At 35.8% G+C, this 17994-nt stretch overlaps 1 protein-coding gene across 13 annotated transcripts in view; it reads right to left on the reverse strand.

The window, feature by feature from the left end:
- nrg2a (neuregulin 2a) overlaps nucleotides 1-17994 on the reverse strand; it is a 116731-nt gene that overhangs the window by 11061 nt on the left and 87676 nt on the right. For 5 of the 13 annotated variants that reach the window (XM_089123723.1, XM_039693792.2, XM_089123719.1 and 2 more), the window contains exons 5-7: nucleotides 10954-11012; nucleotides 5339-5362; nucleotides 8-110 (exon numbers count right to left, since the gene is read on the reverse strand). In XM_089123723.1, the coding sequence (XP_088979849.1) occupies nucleotides 8-110; nucleotides 5339-5362; nucleotides 10954-11012 (186 nt within the window). Of the gene's footprint in view, nucleotides 1-7; nucleotides 111-5338; nucleotides 5363-10953; nucleotides 11013-11355; nucleotides 11433-17994 lie in introns of all 13 variants that reach the window. The other 8 variants (XM_039693787.2, XM_039693793.2, XM_089123720.1 and 5 more) reach the window with 2 other exon arrangements.

The raw sequence follows: 17994 nt of genomic DNA on the forward strand, positions 1-17994 counted from the left end.
TACTTACTTGGTTTTGCAGTAGGCCACCACACAGACTATGCCCACCACCAAAAGAGCCACACAGATGCCGGTGATTGTCAGGACTCTCTTCTGATAGAGCTCCTCTGCCTCTGCGCGCACACACACACACACACAACCAGAGAACAACTATCAGTCTCATTTAAAACTACAACTCGTTCTAAACTCTCTCGTAAACAGTCCAACTGTGGCGGCGGTCCTCTTTCATTTCATAGTGTCTGAGATACATCATGTAAAGCCCGGATTAACATGTTCTTCCTATCGGGCATGACTCAGATCCCATACGCTCTAATTAAAGGACAAGTTCAGTATTTTACACTTAAAGCCCCGTTTCAAGATCGTCTCTGATGAAATGGAACGGTTAGGATTTGTGGTTGCACAAAATTCTCAGTGTTAATCTTAACCGTTCCATTTCATCAGAAACGATCTTAAAACAGGACTTTAAGTGTGAAATACCGAATTTGGGATCTTGGGATGGGAACGAGGCTCAGGCCTCAACAGAGATGATCCTCACTGCAGAACACGAAATCCAGGGGGAGGAGTTGGATCCAGATTCAACTCCTCCCACCTTACACATGACCTAAACCTACTCATCTCCACCCCTTAGATCTGGATCCAACTCCGCCCCCTGGATCTCATGTACTGCAATGAGGTGATTCTGCCTCAAATGGACCAGCTCAGCTGAGGAAACCGCTTGCAAGAGGAATAATGCGTATCATTATCATGGACGTGAGGGAAACGGGCTGTCTGAACAATCTCCCAATGGGAACTCATGATTTCTGAGAGTCCATGGATGCCTTCCTCCACTGGGGGGCGTCGCAATTCAGCTCATTTTACAAGCTCAAACTGCATTTCAAGAGGACAATTGAAATGTGGATGAATATATGGGGCTAATTGGTTTATATATATATATATATATATATATAATCAGGGTCTTTGTTTGACTTGGTCAGTTATAATTTATGTATTCATAACCAGTCAAAGCATAAGCAAGCTTTAAAGGCAAGTTAAGCTTATTAGACAGCATTTGTGGTATAATGTTGATTAGCACACACACACAAAAAGGCAAAAATCTCTACAATGGGGACATTCGCAAAATAACGGAATGGGGTTTATTATATTAAAATATTCACTCTTTCAATAGCATGGTGCCATGATCAAAACATTATGAATGTTAACATCATTTTCATGAATTACTAAACCATTACTTTGTAACCTTTGTTGCCATGATAACATCCCATAATCCATAATCTGACTGCAGGAATGATTTAAACAATTTCACAGCTCACACGTTTAAACTAAAGAATTTACAACCATTCAGCAACCTTTTTCCTATTTTTTTTTTTTTTTTTTTTTTTTTTGGAAAACAAGGGATAAGTCGAATTATTTTTGGTGGTACTCAACATTATGCCACACGTGCTGTAGGTCGAGCGTAACTTCTTATAAAACACAATTTAAAAGGACATGTTTTTGAAATATCAAACCACAGCCTTCTGCTTTTCCCTTGGAAATGGGCCTTGGTTTGGTCACACAGAGATTCCAAAAGGAAAAGAATGTGTGTCCGAGAGGAATGGGGGCTACTTAGGGGAGAAATATTTCATAATCAATAATGAAATAATCCAGCTGTCGTTCGCTCAGAGCGGAGAGGAGGACATTATTTCTGAAGGGCCTCATCTGTGCTAGTAGGGACAGAGCTGAGTATGCGATTTAAACACACGACGTGACTTCCTAGAGAGCCTAGTTTACACGTACCATAAAATGGATCATTTTCAAGGGAAAACAGAGGCTGTTTTTGTAAGCAAAGAACAGACGATTGGGAGAGGTCATATAAACAACCTAATTATCGTACTAATGCAGTTGGCATGCTAGGGCACTAGGATTCAGTTTGTCCAAGCCTGATCAAATTAAGAATAGAAAACAAAAAAGAAACTGCATTTAATTTGAACCATCATCAAACACAGATGCAGAAGTCACACTGGTGAAGCAGAAGAATGATAAAGTTGCGTGCAAGTATTGAAGGGGAAAGAAATAATTCAGCAAAAGACAACGGGAAAGAGGCCAGATGGAACAGGGAGAAGAACTTAGATTAGAATAAGGGGAGACAATGAAAATAAAGGAACTATTTGGTTTGAGAAAGGGGACTCTTATCTGCAGCACTCATCCATATTGTGTAGAAGGTCAAGTCTGTATGATCAACTGGGGAATAAAAGACCATCTGGATTTTACCTTGTTCATCTATCTATCCATCTTTATCTATAATAAAATTACAAAATTATATTCTCTGAAAGTCTTAAAGGAGTAGTTCACTTTTAAAAAAAACTTTTGCTGATAATTTACTCACCCCTGCCATCCAAGACATCCATGTCTTTCTTTCTTCAGTCGAAAAGAAATTAAGGTTTTTGATGAAAAAATTCTAGGATTTTTCTCCATATAATGGACTTCAATGGGAACCAAACGGTTCAAGGTCCAAAAGACAGTTTCAGTGGAAACTGCAAACTGTTCAAAGGGCTTTAAACGATTCCAGAGGATGAATAAGGGTCTTATCAAACGAAACGACTTAAAAAAAAATTTAAGTGTTATAAGCTCAAATGGTTGCCTTGCTCTGTTCTGTGATGCGCGTTTGTGACTCTCCCATTCGAACTCGTTTATCAAAATGAACAATTTCGTGTCATTTGGTTCATTCAACGAACGAAATGAACGAGTTGACTCTGGAAAAGATTTGTTCATTTTAATAAATGAGTTCGAATAGGAGAGTCACGAACACGCATCACAGAACAGAGCAAGGCGACCGTTTGAGCTTATAAAACTTAAACTTTGTTTTTTTTTTTTTAAATGAGCGATCGTTTCGCTTGATACGACCCTTATTCATCGTCTGGAATTTTTTAAAGCCCTTTGAACAGTTTGCACTGAAACTGTCTATTGGACCTTGAACCGTTTGGTTACCATTGAAGTCCATTATGTTGAGAAAAATCCAGGAATGTTATCAAAAATCTTAATTTCTTTTTGACTGAAGAAAGAATGACATGGACATCTTGGATGACATGGAGGTGAGTATATTATCAGCAAACGTTTTTTTAAAAGTGAACAACTCCTTTAATGTTACATAATTAATTTTATTGATTTTTTTTTTTTTTTTGTAGTGTCAAGTGGGAAACCCAAAGAGTTGGCTGGAAATCCTGAAAGTGCGTGCGTCAGGGAATCTGAACTCTTTAACGTGAGCCAAGGCTTTCAAGGTATAACATAATTCGATTCAATGTTAGTACTACTCCAGTGCACATAAATTTACTTGAAGCCACACACTTGTTATGTTTACTCTTCAGTAAATACAAGATTGGTGTGTAAACTGACAGAGGTTTACACAAATCACCCCCGCATAATGCTCACTCCTTAAGAGCCCGAGACTCGTTGCATACACTTGAAATCTGTGTACATCTTCAAGCTGATTACAAAAAACTGACTCATTTGCCGACTCTTTATGTCGTTCCAACCAATTCAACAAAATATATGGTTGTCAAAAGTCCCACGTAAAACTTGAACTAACTACGCACACTGTTAAATTCTCACAGTAAAACCTTTTGCCGACGTTTCTTGGGGTGATAGAAAATTTATGGCTAATTTTAAAAGAGTCAGTGGACTGACACTTCTTAGGCTTTGTTCACATTGCACACAAATCCAATTTAGCCATCATATCTGATCTTTTGGAATATTTTTAATGTATAAAATTGGATCCATTTGTTCAAATAGTGATAGTTAAAAGAGTAGTTCACTTAAAAAAAAAAAAAAAAAAACTTTTGCTGATAATTTACTCACCCCCATGTCATTCAAGATGTCCATGTCATTCTTTCTTCAGTCGAAAAGAAATTAAGGTTTTTGATGAAAACATTCCAGGATTTTTCTCCATATAATGGACTTCATTGGGAACCAAACGGTTCAAGGTCCAAATGAGAGTTTCAGTGCAGCTTCAAAGGGTTTAAGCTACACCAGACGATGAATAAGGGTCTTGTCTAGGACCCTTCGAGTCATGACTCGAAAAAAGATTTGTTAATTTTGATGAACGAGTTTGAACAGGAGAGTCATGAACGCTCATCACAGAACAGAGCAATGACCATTTGAGCTTATAAACCTTTTTTATTTATTTTTTAAACGACCAATCGTTTCGCTAGATAAGACCCTTATTCATTGTCTGGAATCGTTTACAGCCCTTGAACAGTTTGCAATGAAACTCTCCTTTGGACCTTGAACCGTTTGGTTCCCATTGAAGTCCATTATATGGAGAAAATCCTGGAATGTTTTCATCAAAAACCTTAATTTCTTTTCAACTGAAGGAAGAAAGACATGAACTTGGATGACATGAGGGTGACTAAATTATCAGCAAAAGTTTTTTTTTTTTAAAGTGAACTACTCCTTTGATATCATCTGTGCATCGGCTGCCAAAGATTTTCCTTTAAAACAATTAAGAGTATGATGTCAGGCATTTGATGAACACACTGTGCTCAAACTTACTTATTTGTTCACTCATTCCGGTATAATGAATGCCACATATGAGAAAAGAACAAAAATGAACATCTTGAACATGACTAAATTCAATATTGTGCACTTAGTAGGATGTTACATGTCACGAATTACAGAAAAATAAAGATTTGAACTGATTGTAATCGGATTTTAGATCATATGTGGATGTTTATAAATCAGATTCACGTTGTTTTTTTCCTAAACGGATTAGAGTGGGATCGGATTTTTTTCTGCCTGTCTGAACAAAGCCTTAAAGGGATACTCCACTTTTTTTGGAAATAGGCTCATTTTACAACTCCCCCAGAGTTAAACAGTTGAGTTTTACCGTTTCTGAATTCATTCAGCCGATTTTTCGATATTTAGAAGAATATTAGTAACCAGACAGTTTCTGGTCTCATTGACTTCCATAGTATATATTTTTTTCCTACTATGGAAGTCAATGAGACTAGAAACTGCCTGAATACTGATATTCTTCTAAATATCAGAAAATCGGCTGAATGGATTCGAAAACGGTCAAACCCAACTGTTTAACTCTGGGGGAGTTGTAAAATGAGCCTATTTCCAAAAAAAGTGGAGTATCCCTTTAAAACCCCACTGTGACGAGACGAGGGCTGCAGATAATGATCCCCATGCTAACTCTTGGAAAGAGGAGATACTATACAGAGCAACGGCTGATTGACAGACGAATTTCTTAATCAATTTGTTCATTTGCTTTAGAGTCCATTAGAGAGAGGCTATGGAGGTGTGTCAAATGGAATGAGAGCTACACAGTTCAATCTGGAAAACGGAATGAAGGATTGGTCCATACCCATAAATTCAATCCCAAGAGATTCTGCCAGTGCAAAGAGTTGATAACGAAGAGCAAAAACAAAAACAGAGAGAGAGAGACAGAGAGGAAAAAACAAGAACAAGATTTAGGAGATAGATATCCCACCATACATAGGAACACATATTGGCATAATGAAAGTCATATCAAGACACATCATGCAGATTCTATAATGTGAAAAAGTATTTGTGGTTAGATAATGCAGGTTAGAGCACATATATCAAAAACAGATCTGGATTAATGGGTAAGAGAAAATAATAAAGAAGAATTATCAAACTAGTAGTTTATTTCGGTATTTATTGCATGGATTAGGATCTGAGATTTTGAAACGAGCAGCTAGGTTAGTAGATTTTATTTTATGAATTCATTGTGGGGTAATGTCGGGGCGCATTGTTAGACACTTTAATTTATGTTATTTTAGAGGTTGTTATTTCATCTCTATCATTAAAGTAATTATTGTTATAAAGCAAGTATGCAGGAATGCAAGTAAACGAATATACATGTCATTAAGTTTCACAATTCAAATATCTCTGATGTGTCTTACCTGTGGGGCACACAGACAGCTGATATTATTCATAAAAAACAATTTGATGCATGTTTGTTTATGTTAATTGTTAATGACAAGATGCTATTTACACTTTGCGATGTTATATTAGTAAAACATGCGCTATGCAACAAATATCATGGCTAGACCAATCATTTAGGTGTTTTTATACAAGAGCTGGGTGATTAATCGTTAAAAGATCAATTCAAACCCACACCCATGTGATCTCATTCCTAAATGAAAACGATTCTCCTGTGGTTATTAAAGTCCCCGTGAAATCAAAATTGAACCTATTTACTTTGTTAGCGCATATTACTAGTCTTGTGGTGAACAATTAATCCGTGCAAGTAAATATATATTTAAAAAATGTTTTACCTTGGTAATCTTTAATCAAAATCTGAAAAGTTACTTCCGGTCTGGAACGGTTGGAGACGTAGGTTTCACAGTTTGGGTGGGGAAACGCTTAACCACTCCCCTCAAACCGTTAGTTTCATATGGTTAGTTTGCTATGAGCGAGAGATGGAGAGGAGGAGCGCTAGAGTACAACGCTGCCCTCTGTTCAATATTCCGTTTCACTTGGAAATACGTCACAGCACGGGAGAAAAATCGTTTGCAACTTCCGGTTCACGGGGACTTTAAATACTTTCGATCACAGTGAATATTCAGATCTGGTTAGCGCTGTTGTTGAGCCGGAGAGAGAAGTTGCCATATGAAACACAGTCTCATCATTTCTTTGTTACTGGGATAAAAGTTTGTAATTCGAATTTATAAACTAATAGAGATAAATACTCAAAATATAGAGTAAATGATCTTTCGAAAGTAATTCGGCACTTCAAATAACGATTGAATTGATTACATCGCTGCACCACTAGGTGGCGACAAATGTTGCTTAAAAAATCATTTAAGAGATTTGTTCAAGAAAGCTGATTCATCTAGTGAAACAAGTGACGAATGAATGATTCAATGACTTACTCATAAAAATAATTCAGTATCAGTCAGATTAAAGAAACATTTTAAACAGACTACAGTATTTAACTTTTTTTTTAGAACCTCTAGTAAATTACATGCTTTTTTGTTGCTTTTTCAGAATTATGGGTGAATCGTGATCGCTTTTTGGAAAAAAAATAAACATAAAACCTGATTCTCAATTTATCCAAAGTCGTGCAGCTATATTTTATATTAAAATGGTTTTTATTTGCAGTCTGGATTGATTGTATAGATTATAGAACCAACATGACATCATGACTTTTGCGTAAACATACACACCACTTTCAAGTCAAGCGGCGTGTTATCTATATTCATTTTGAGCTATCCGCGTGTATGCATGTCTACGCCGTTAAATGTCCGAGTGATTCCGCCTGTATGAACACGCCGTGAAATGTCTGAGCGAAATGAAGCAAAATGTAGATCTACATCTGGGAAGCGATTTTTTTTTTCCTAGGATGGTAGGGGAAGACTCATAAATGGTATTAACCCCAGTGACGGGTAGGTTTAGGGACGGGGTTGGGGTAGGTCATATATTTATATATACAGTAATGTAACGTTAAGTCAACGGCGTTCATAAACACGCTGAAAAGCGATTATGCATGTTGATAGCACGGCAAAAATGGATATACAAATTGGCGTGTCATACATACACCATTTCATGAGATCATCTGATAGACATTGTGGTTTAATTGGGGAAGTCATAACTGGTGGTGTACTGTAGCTGATGTTCTTACACAAAGGGCCACTGGGATCAAGATAATTCGATTATTTGAATTAATGGATGAGCGATGAGCACTTTTCTGAGCAGCTAACCTGCCTAATATTAGCTGCAGGAAATTCCCACTGTTGTCATGACAACATACTTTCACAGGCTTGATAGAGGTGGAACAGATGCCTGAGCGATTATCAGGTAGAGATAAGCTTTTTTTTTTTTTGCATTATTAAATAAAAAAGTATTTTTTTATTTAATTTGTTTAATTATTTAATTTATTAAAAACAAAATGTATTTAATAAATATTTTAATATAAATATATATATATAATAAATATGTGTATAAATTATATATATATATATATATATATATATATATAATTTGTATATATATATATATATAATTTATTCATGGAACTGCCCATTTACTTTGCTAGTATGGTAAAAAAAAAGGTAGCTTGGATATTCTTTAAAATCTATTCTTTTGTGTTAATTTCATGAGAGTGAGTCAGTTTTATATTTTTGGTATAACTATTCCATAACTAATAATTACATTTTAATTAAATTAAAAAAGAATGCAAAAAATTGCAACAAAAAAAACAAAAATCATTTTATTTATACAAATGACAAGTAAAATAAATAAATAAATAGATATATTCTGTGAAATTTCGCAGGCATCCTAGTCTAAAATCCCCTAGGCTGTTGCAGTGCTTCTGCCAGAGAATATTTTAGTTCTCTTTGACTATTTAGAAGAGCGATAACAATTCTCTCAACAGCGAGTTGAACAGAAAGTAACAGAAAATCACTTTCTTTTAGGGACGACAGCTTTAAGGACATCCCTGCCCTCGTGTACAACCTCCAACCTGAGAATTACATGTATAGAAATGACATTTTGTCAGATGTTCTCTGCGTTAGGATATTCCTATCATGTGTTAAGATGGGAAACGCCTTCATTTCTCTCTTCTTTCCCATGCTCTCTGGTGCCAAAGCCATCTTTTCCCCTCACTCTGCTTGTATGTACATGCACCTATTGTGCTACATTTATTCTCTATCCATTTCCTCGGGTCTAAAAGCCTCAATACCTGCACTGTTTCAACATCTAATGTTGACAGACGACCATTTCCAGACCTCCCAAATTGAACAGTGCCACAAAGTACGGAAAGGAAGCCTAGTTGTTGACTGTTTTTATTAAAGCTAATAATCCACACGTGCAAAGACTTGATCCGAGCTCTTTCCTGATATAGGTTGATAAATCATGACCTGACATTACATGACACAGGTAGAGTATGTGTCGAATTCGATTTTTTTCTTGTTTTGCACCTCTTTGTGTACACATCATAAATTATTTCTTTTTATATGGTTTGGAAATCTACTGCGTTCTGCAAGCAACATAGTTTGCAGGCATTCCATCTGCGGTTCATTTTGGTTAACATCAATCTTTCATGCTGTACTTCCTGTCTTTTTAAAAGCGAATAAATATATGTTGAGATTTAAGGTCAAGGTATAATGTAAACAGAGGCAGCAGAGCAACACCATCGAGAGCACAAAGGCCTGATTATACACACTATGCGGACTCAATAGCTCACAGGCATGAGCTGTCAGGTACAGTGATCCCTGCGCCTCCCTCTAATCTAGGTGTTATTCTGTAGTTGATGGACATGTGCGGTGGAGACGCCGAGGTGTAGCCTTATACGGTTAAAATGTGTCACCTCGGGGCAGTGGAGCTGTTTAATTTCACAGCATAATTAAGGGGTGGATTGTGAGAAACTGTGAGGGGATTTGTGACAGGATTGTTCGAGGGAAACAATGGCTGTACTTCGCAAGCCGCTCGTTGTCCACCGCACTCGCTTGTGAAACTACAGAACAATGCATTACTTACAAATTACTGTAACAATCTGTCTATAAACTCAAAATATATATTTTTTTTAACTTTGAACTAATGATGGTAGCATATTACGGTACTAAATCCATGCAATTATGAAATTGCAGAACTCAATCGTAATTTGACACTCACCTAAAGGATTATTAATAATAACCCCATAGTGATACTGTGTTTGACCCCCTTTCGCCTTCAGAACTGCCTTAATTCTGCGTGGCATTGATTCAACAAGGAGCTCCTCTGACCTCTAGCATCAACATGGCATTTTCGCCCGCAGGACTGCCACATGCTGGATGTTTTTCCCTTTTCACACCATTCTTTGTAAACCCTAGAAATATATCGAAATAATAACTGAGCAGATTGTGAAATACTCAGACCGGCCCGTCTGACACCGACAACCATGCCACGGTCAAAATCACCTTTCTCTCCCATTCTGACATTCAGTTTGGAGTTCAGGAGATTGTCTTGACCAGGACCACACCCCTAAATGCATTGAAGCAACTGCCATATGATTGGTTGATTAGATAATTGAACAAGTGTTCCAAATAATCCTTTAGGTGAGTGTACATTTACTATACAATTTGGTCGATTTTTTATTTTATTTGCATTTATGCATTTGAAAGATTTTTTATTCATTATTGCATTCAAGGATTGATGTTCATATAGATCTTGCCGTTGCCTTATGCTCCACTTTTTGGATCATAGGAACTAGTGATGCATTAATATAAAAATTCTGGCCGATAACTATTTTTATGCTTTGGCCGAAACACTAAATTCTAATAAAACACTAAAATTGATCATTTGAAATTGCTACATGTTGTGAAGGTGTCACGATGTTATGATGCACAGACATTTAAATTTATATCATTTAAATTATTAGCGCTTTTAAAGACTAAATTGTAAATGTAATCTAAAGCCAATATATATACAATATTAACAGATACTGATAAATAAAAACATACATAACCAACATGACACTGATATATTGTGTTAATATGAAGGTTTATTTTTTGTTATGGACATTTTTTGAAATGTAAATATTAGTTGCCATTTGGTAATAGCTTTGGTGCAATTTTTAGATCTAAATTATTAGCTGTCCAGTCACTTCTATATGGTTAGTAAATTGACAGCAACTATATTTCTGTCATATATGTTAAGAAACGATGCAGCATCTTGGTGGTGTTTTATTGCCATTTTGATTATGACTAAGTTACGGTTCAATTGATTAAAGAACATGCATCATAACTGAAAACATGCATCATTGATCATGTTAAGAGGTAATGTAATGTAGAATCAATTAATCAGTGATGCAGGGGGTAAATGAGACACTGGACCAAATAAAACTCAATAATTGTCAAAAAACAAATTGGATTTGTTAGAACAGGAAGTAGATTAATAACCATAACAGAACCACATTCCACATCTCCGGTTTAGCATGCAAACCAGACAGACGGACAGAAGAAGAAATGGACATACGGTAGAAACTGGCCATAACGTAGGTTTGACAGCGATCACCAGTAAAGTCATTTGGACACCTGATGAAAAGAGACAAAACCATAGAGAGAGAGAGAGAGAGAGAGAGAGGGGGGGTGGGGGTAGGGGAGAGTGTCGAGCAGAGTGAAAAATGCAAGATAAAAAGGAAAGGGTGAAAGCAAGAGAGAGAGAGGGGGGAAAAGAAAGCAGAGAGAACATTAGGACAATAGCACAATTATGTACAGCAGAAGCAGAGGATCCCACTGGAGGAACCACTGTGTCTATTTCAGGACAGACTTAAGCCAGCAAGCCTTGGGAGGCGGAAGGAGGTAAAGGAGAGACAACAGTGGTAACCCAGTGACAGCCGGTCCTCTGTTTGCTGCTGTGCATCTCAAGTCAACATACTTTTATTAGGTTTGGGCATGTATAACCGCTTGGGCTCTGTCTGCAAGCACCGCTGGCCGAAGTATCCGTCCGGACATCTGGGGGAAGGAGAGGTGATGAAATACAGATATACACCAAACACACACAGAGGATATTAAACACCAAACACACACAGCGGATATTATACACAAACATCTGATAGTCAGCCGATTATCCAGCCATCACTGGATTAAGAAGAACACTTTCTGAATGAATTTAGTCTTGTTTTCCAAATATCTATTAACCATTCTTAAAGGAGTAGTTCATTTTTTTTATTTTTTTTAAAACCTTTGCTGATAATTTACTCACCCCCATGTCATCCAAGATATCCACGTCTTTCTTTCTTCAGTCGAAAAGAAATTAATTTTTCTCCATATAATGGGCTTCAATGGGAACCAAACGGTTCAAGGTCCAAATGAGAGTTTCAGTGCAGCTTCAAAGGGCTTTAAACGACACCAGACGATGAATAAGGGTCTTACCTAGCGAAACGATCGCTCATTTTTAAAAAAAAAAAGTAAATAAAGTTTAAGTTTTATAAGCTCAAATGCTCGCCTTGCTCTGTTCTGTGATGAGCGTTCGTGACTCATGTTCAAACTCGTTCATCAAAATGAACAAATCTTTTTTCGAGTCATGACTCGAAGGGTCCTAGATAAGACCCTTATTCATTGTCTGGTGTCTTTTAAAGCCCCTAGAAGCTGCACTGAAACTCTCATTTGGACCTTGAACCGTTTGGTTCCCATTGAAGTCCATTATATGGAGAAAATCCTGGAATGTTTATCCAAAACCTTAATTTTTGACTAAAAAAAAAACTGAAGAAAGAAAGACGTGGACATCCTGGATGACATGGGGGTGAGTAAATTGTCAGCAAAAGTTTTTTTTTTTTTTTAAAGTGAACTACTCCTTTAAAATAAGATGATTTTACTGTATAATATTTAGTTTTTCAGAGAATATATCTTGAATTTTCACTATCATAATCAAGAAGTCACCTAGGTAGAATGTCTTTGTACTGTCCAATTGTGTAAAAAATGTATAGTTGACACTACTTAAAATTTCCAATTTAATATATTAAAATGTATGATTTACTGAGATGGCAAAAGTCAATTTTCTTTGGAAACCATGATACATTTTTCTTTTCAATAGACAGTTCAAAAGAACAACATTTATTTTTGTAATAATGTAAAAGTCTTTACACTGTAAAAAATGTTTTCATGATTTGTTATCCCAACTTTTTTGTCATATCAACTTAGATAATTATTGTGGTTCCGATAATGTTGTTAAACCAATCTCCATTGTGTCTCCATTTCAATTAACTCAAAATTAAGGCTTACTTTTCTAAGTTAAACCAACCATATTATTTGTACTGCAACTTATAATCAATTTAATGCATCCTTGCAGAATAAAAGTATTAATTTCTGATTTTTTTTAAGTAATGTAATGTAAAGTAAAAATATATTCTCTGAAAACAAGTTGAAACATTGAAGAAAACATTGAAGTGATAAACAAACATGATTCAACATATTTAACTAATTTGAATTAAAGATACATTCTTTGAAAGCTATAATCTCTTTGAAGGCTAATTTCCTTTTTAAATGATTACACAACTTACAATAGTTTGCTTCTCAAGAAATGCATCTCGTTCTCTGGAAAACATTCAGCGAACACCAACATCTTAAGCAGTCCCCGAGCCTATAAGCAGCACATCTCTAATATGGTCGCCTGATTATGACATGGCTCTCATTCATGGATTTGATTGGCCAATTATGCTTATTCATGTCATTCCAGTAAACAGATTACGCCTCATCAGTGTGCAATGAGCGATATGAGGGTAATGTTTTCACAGTGTTAATTCCCCTAACTCAGTAAACTGCTCTAGTCAGCGATCAAACACTGATGCATGGCCACCGTCAATTTTCAGGACAAACAGAAATCGTGAGCGAGTGTTATTTTCCGTCACCAGCTCATCTTCTGAACGCCGTCTCCCTGCTAGGGTTGTAACGGTATACCGGTATGACGGTTTATCGCGATATTGACATGTACGATTATCATATCGTGCACATTTGCTTATCCGCGGTAAAAAAAAAAAAAAAAAAAAAAAAAAAAAACAACATTCACCTGCACTGCCGCATGCAACTTCTTTCAGCTTGACTGCTTACTCCATATCCGTACAGCGCTGAAAATGTCCGAGACAGAGGCTGCTAATCTCTATCTCCCGCCAAAAATAAATAAATAAAATCTGCAGTATGGGAATATTTTGTAACTTATATCCGAAAAACGATCGTGATGTTGTCCTTGAAGATGGATATCCAGTTTGCAAGATATGTGGACGAAGAGTGGCTGCAAAAGGAGTAAACACGTCGAACATGTTCTCCCATATTTAGGAACACCATCCCTCCGTGAAGATAAAGGTTATTCATAACTTTTATAACTTAAGGCCATATTATTTCTGTCATGCTGAGGGAATCCCGGTCTGTCAAAAAGACGCACACATGCGTCTTTTTGCGTTACAAAACAGATGCCACGTAAAATGTGCGATTTAAAAAGATAGATGGATAAATAAAGCAAAATATAGCTATGCAGTAGCCTAAATCAAATCGCGATGTGCGTGTCTGTGAATATACAACGCAAAAAGACTGGTGTGCAAGAATGAGAACGTGTCTCTGAATGAGCAGCGCCGTTTCGTCTAGTATATCTAGTACACACTCAAGTACGCATGACGCTCATGGTTTTTAAAGCTGTCTCAGCCACTACGAAGACGTGAACACATGAACATATCTAGACAGAGAACACTTAATGTGCACTTTATAATTATTTTTTAAAGAATAATCATCAAATACACTGACTGAAACTCATAGGTGTTCAGTAGGTGTTAACGCGGGGTTAAATGTAACACGGACCGTTTACACAGTCAGGATCAAGCAGGCTGTCTTTCCGCTATTTTTCTCTTGCTGCCAGAAGACGGTCTCCCGCGAATTTGCGGAAAGTTTTGATTATATTTCGTGAAGATACTGGACAAAGAGTGTTTTGACACCATGAAAGTAATTTTTTTCATCATAGGTTTTTTTCGGTTTCTGAGTTGGGTGTACGTTTCCAAATCTAACTTTATATTGCCTTAATCACCGTCTTGTTGGCTCAAACATAGCACCGTTTTGAAACATGTCAGCAATTCCTAGCGACTGTTAGCTAGGTTTAAAATATGTAATTCACAGCGGGGTTAATTCTAACAGAGTGGTACAACTAAGCCTCCAAGTGTACAATGATAATCAAATGAAAACGGAGCCACACAACTTTTCAGGTTTGACTATACATTTAACTTTGTTAGACGTTCACAAACAATGTTGGTATTTAAAATGTTTAAAATTTAGTGTTCTATGAATGATAACTTGTTTATTTATTAAAAATATGGCCTGTTATTAATGCAATAAACCCTTTAAATTTTTATTTTAAGCTAATTTGTATTATCATTACTGTTATTATTAATAATAATAATAATTGTACATCATGCAGCTGCCACACACAAATCTAATTTAATTGCAATTACAATATTTATAATTTTATTTATTATTATTTATTGCAAAACTATGCAGCCCTTTTCTATGTCTCTATCCATGATATTGATCCATAATAGAAGGATGATTGGATGAGGGATATGTATGGATATCTGTCTATACAGATGCACAAACAATATCAAACTATACAAATAAAATAGTACTGAATTATGTGTGTTACACACAAGTGTTACAACTAACCCCTCTCTCTGTTACAATTAACCCCGCATATGGGGTAAGTTGTAACATTTGCACTCCTAGAAAAAAACTTTAAGTGTTCATTTGTAGCAGAGATGTGCATGTTGCTTGTGTAAAAAAAAGTATTAATCTAACCTAATTATTTTTTAATTAATTGAGCCAAAAGCAAAAGGAGTTAGGTTGTGCCCCGCCCTCCCCTACAACCTGGAAAAAAAAAGTTTGGTTTAGCCTATGATTAAAATTTATTACTATTGTGTATAGTTTTTTTGTCCATGTTTTAATTTGTTAAACTTCTCTTGTGTAGACAAACTAAAGTTGTTACATTTTATCTGATTGCATTCTCAAAAATACATTTTGTATTCAATCAGAATCCAGATCAGTTATTTCAGACAACCCAGAATTTCTGAGGAAATAAATATACATTTCATAAAGACTCTATTGAAAAAACCTTTGTTACAATAAACCATGTTCAACCAAAAACAATATCTGTTTTTATTCATTTAAGGGCCATTGTAGCTGATGCTGATTATAATAATGATAGTTTTAATATCGTATACCATGAAACCGTGAAACCGTGATATTTTCTGAGACGATTATCATACCGTGAAAATCTCATACCGTTGCAACCCTACTCCCTGCACATCATGTCCCAAAATTATTAGCTTTCCAGTAAAATCTCAGCATCCTCAAAACTACTTGAGAAGCATTAAAGATTTGTTTTCAGAGAATATGACTTTGTACCCTGCTGGCAAATAGTTTTTTATCACAATTGAAAGAGATTTATGCTTAAAGCAGCACTTGGCGGACACGCATACACACAAGGCCCCTGTTAAAGTTAAAAAAGTCCTTTTGAAGTCGGATGTGAGGCATTACGCATGACGCTATACATGCAGCACACACACGAAGCCATTGGTAAGTTTATAGAGTGTAAAATGAGCCAGGGTTCAGGCCGTAATCTCTTCACTGTGCTGCTACAGAACCATGTCACGGCCTGGCACGCGGTAAAACACTGCAGTTTTAACTACGGAGAGATGGTGAGAGATCGTAAGATGTTGTAGTCTTTAGGGGAGTGCAGGAGGAAGAGAAGTTGGGGTATGTACCGCAGCGCAGACATGCTTTAAGTAACATGTACGCCGCTGTGGGGGTCAAAGGTCATGGAAACAATTATCCTGCCGGAGAGTGCCAGAGAGAGCGACCGACGTGTGTGCACAAGTGTGCCTCTGGGATTTTAACTCCTCAACTTCATTCATTCCTTTCTCCATATGAAGAACAGATTGTATTACGTCCGTCTATGTTCATTGTTTGCATAAAGCGTACAGACTCAGACTGGTCAATGTGGTGATACTTTCAGGTTTCAAGTCTTCAGAAAAACCTAGTGATCAATTATAAATTGTTTCTTTATGAAACCAAATGAAATAAATTAGATCAACTTTCATTCGTGTTAGATAAGCGGCTAAACTTTCTCACAATTTTTTTTTTTAAGAAAAAAATGAAGGTGTCATGAAGGTGTCATGTCAGTCTTATGCACACCCCATCAAGTAAAGTGTTACCAAAAAAGCATCTTGTGATACGTATTCATCATTATTATTAATAATATTATATATTCAAAATTTGAAAACTATTGCAAGATGCATTGATTATTACTTAACATTTATTATTATAATTTTTTATTTGTTAATAGTAATGTATTTACTATTTTTTTGGAATCTTGTTTCCGCGATAATAGGATAATTGCGACTTTTTATCTCACAATTCTGACTTTTTTCTTGCAATTGCGAGTGTGTGATATAAACTTGCAATTACCAGAAAAAAAAGTTAGATTTATGGGATATAAACTCACAAATATTTATATTACGCCAGTCTTGCAATTGTGAGTTTATATCACGCAATTCTGAGAAAATGTAAACTTGCAATTGAGAGAAAAAAATATAGAATTGTGAGATAAAAAAATAAAAATAACCGTTATTTTTTTGTGGCGGAATTTTTTATAATAATAATAATAAAATAAAGATGATAAAATAGTGGTAGGTGTATCCGAACTAATGATTGTTCCAGCAAGAAACACCTGCTCTATTCTCCCTGACGCTTTATTTTTTGTAGATCGTTGCATCATTCTTTTTTTACTTTATATTCTGTCTCTTTACTCTAGTTTTTTCCCCTACTTAACCTCCGCCTCAACCCCGAGTGCCCCCGCCTCAGTTTTGTATAAGCATTTTTCATTCCCTCTCTCCCTGGCAGTGGGAGCCGAAAGACTCCCGTTTAGTTAAAATCTACAAAGGCGGTGAGAGAGAAATAAAAAGAGTTTTTTTTTTGCCAGAAATGGGCTGTAGAAGTAAACCTGAAGAAGATAAACATTGTGATATTCCAAACAAGCCTAGACGTCAGGGACACAGATACCAGTTCCAAGAATCCAGGTGGCCAAATCATATATATATATATATATATATATATATATATATATATATATATATATAATATATATATATATATATAATAAATAAAGCACAACGCAGCACATGTAAGTTTCAACATGGCAAAGAGCCACATAGTGCACAACCGTCCAGTTATTTCATCCTGTATATATTTAAAAAACAGCCATGCACTTATATTATCAGTATTATTTAGTATTTTTTTAACTAAATTTCATAAAACAAGCTGATTTACTTGATAAGCAAAATTATGTAAGATAATAATGAAATATATCTTGAATATGGTTTATTTATGGTCCAGTACTTGATTTAACCACAACATTTAAGGAGATGAGGTTTGTGTAAGAAAACAAATCCTAATGGTTTGAGAAAAATAAACATAATTCAAGATAAATTATTTTATCACACATATACAATGTTAAGTAGCATTTCAACATTGATAATAATAA

This window comes from Pimephales promelas, chromosome 19 (assembly GCF_988280905.1).
Source record: "Pimephales promelas chromosome 19, fPimPro1.hap1.1, whole genome shotgun sequence".
Taxonomy (NCBI): Eukaryota; Metazoa; Chordata; class Actinopteri; order Cypriniformes; family Leuciscidae; genus Pimephales; species Pimephales promelas.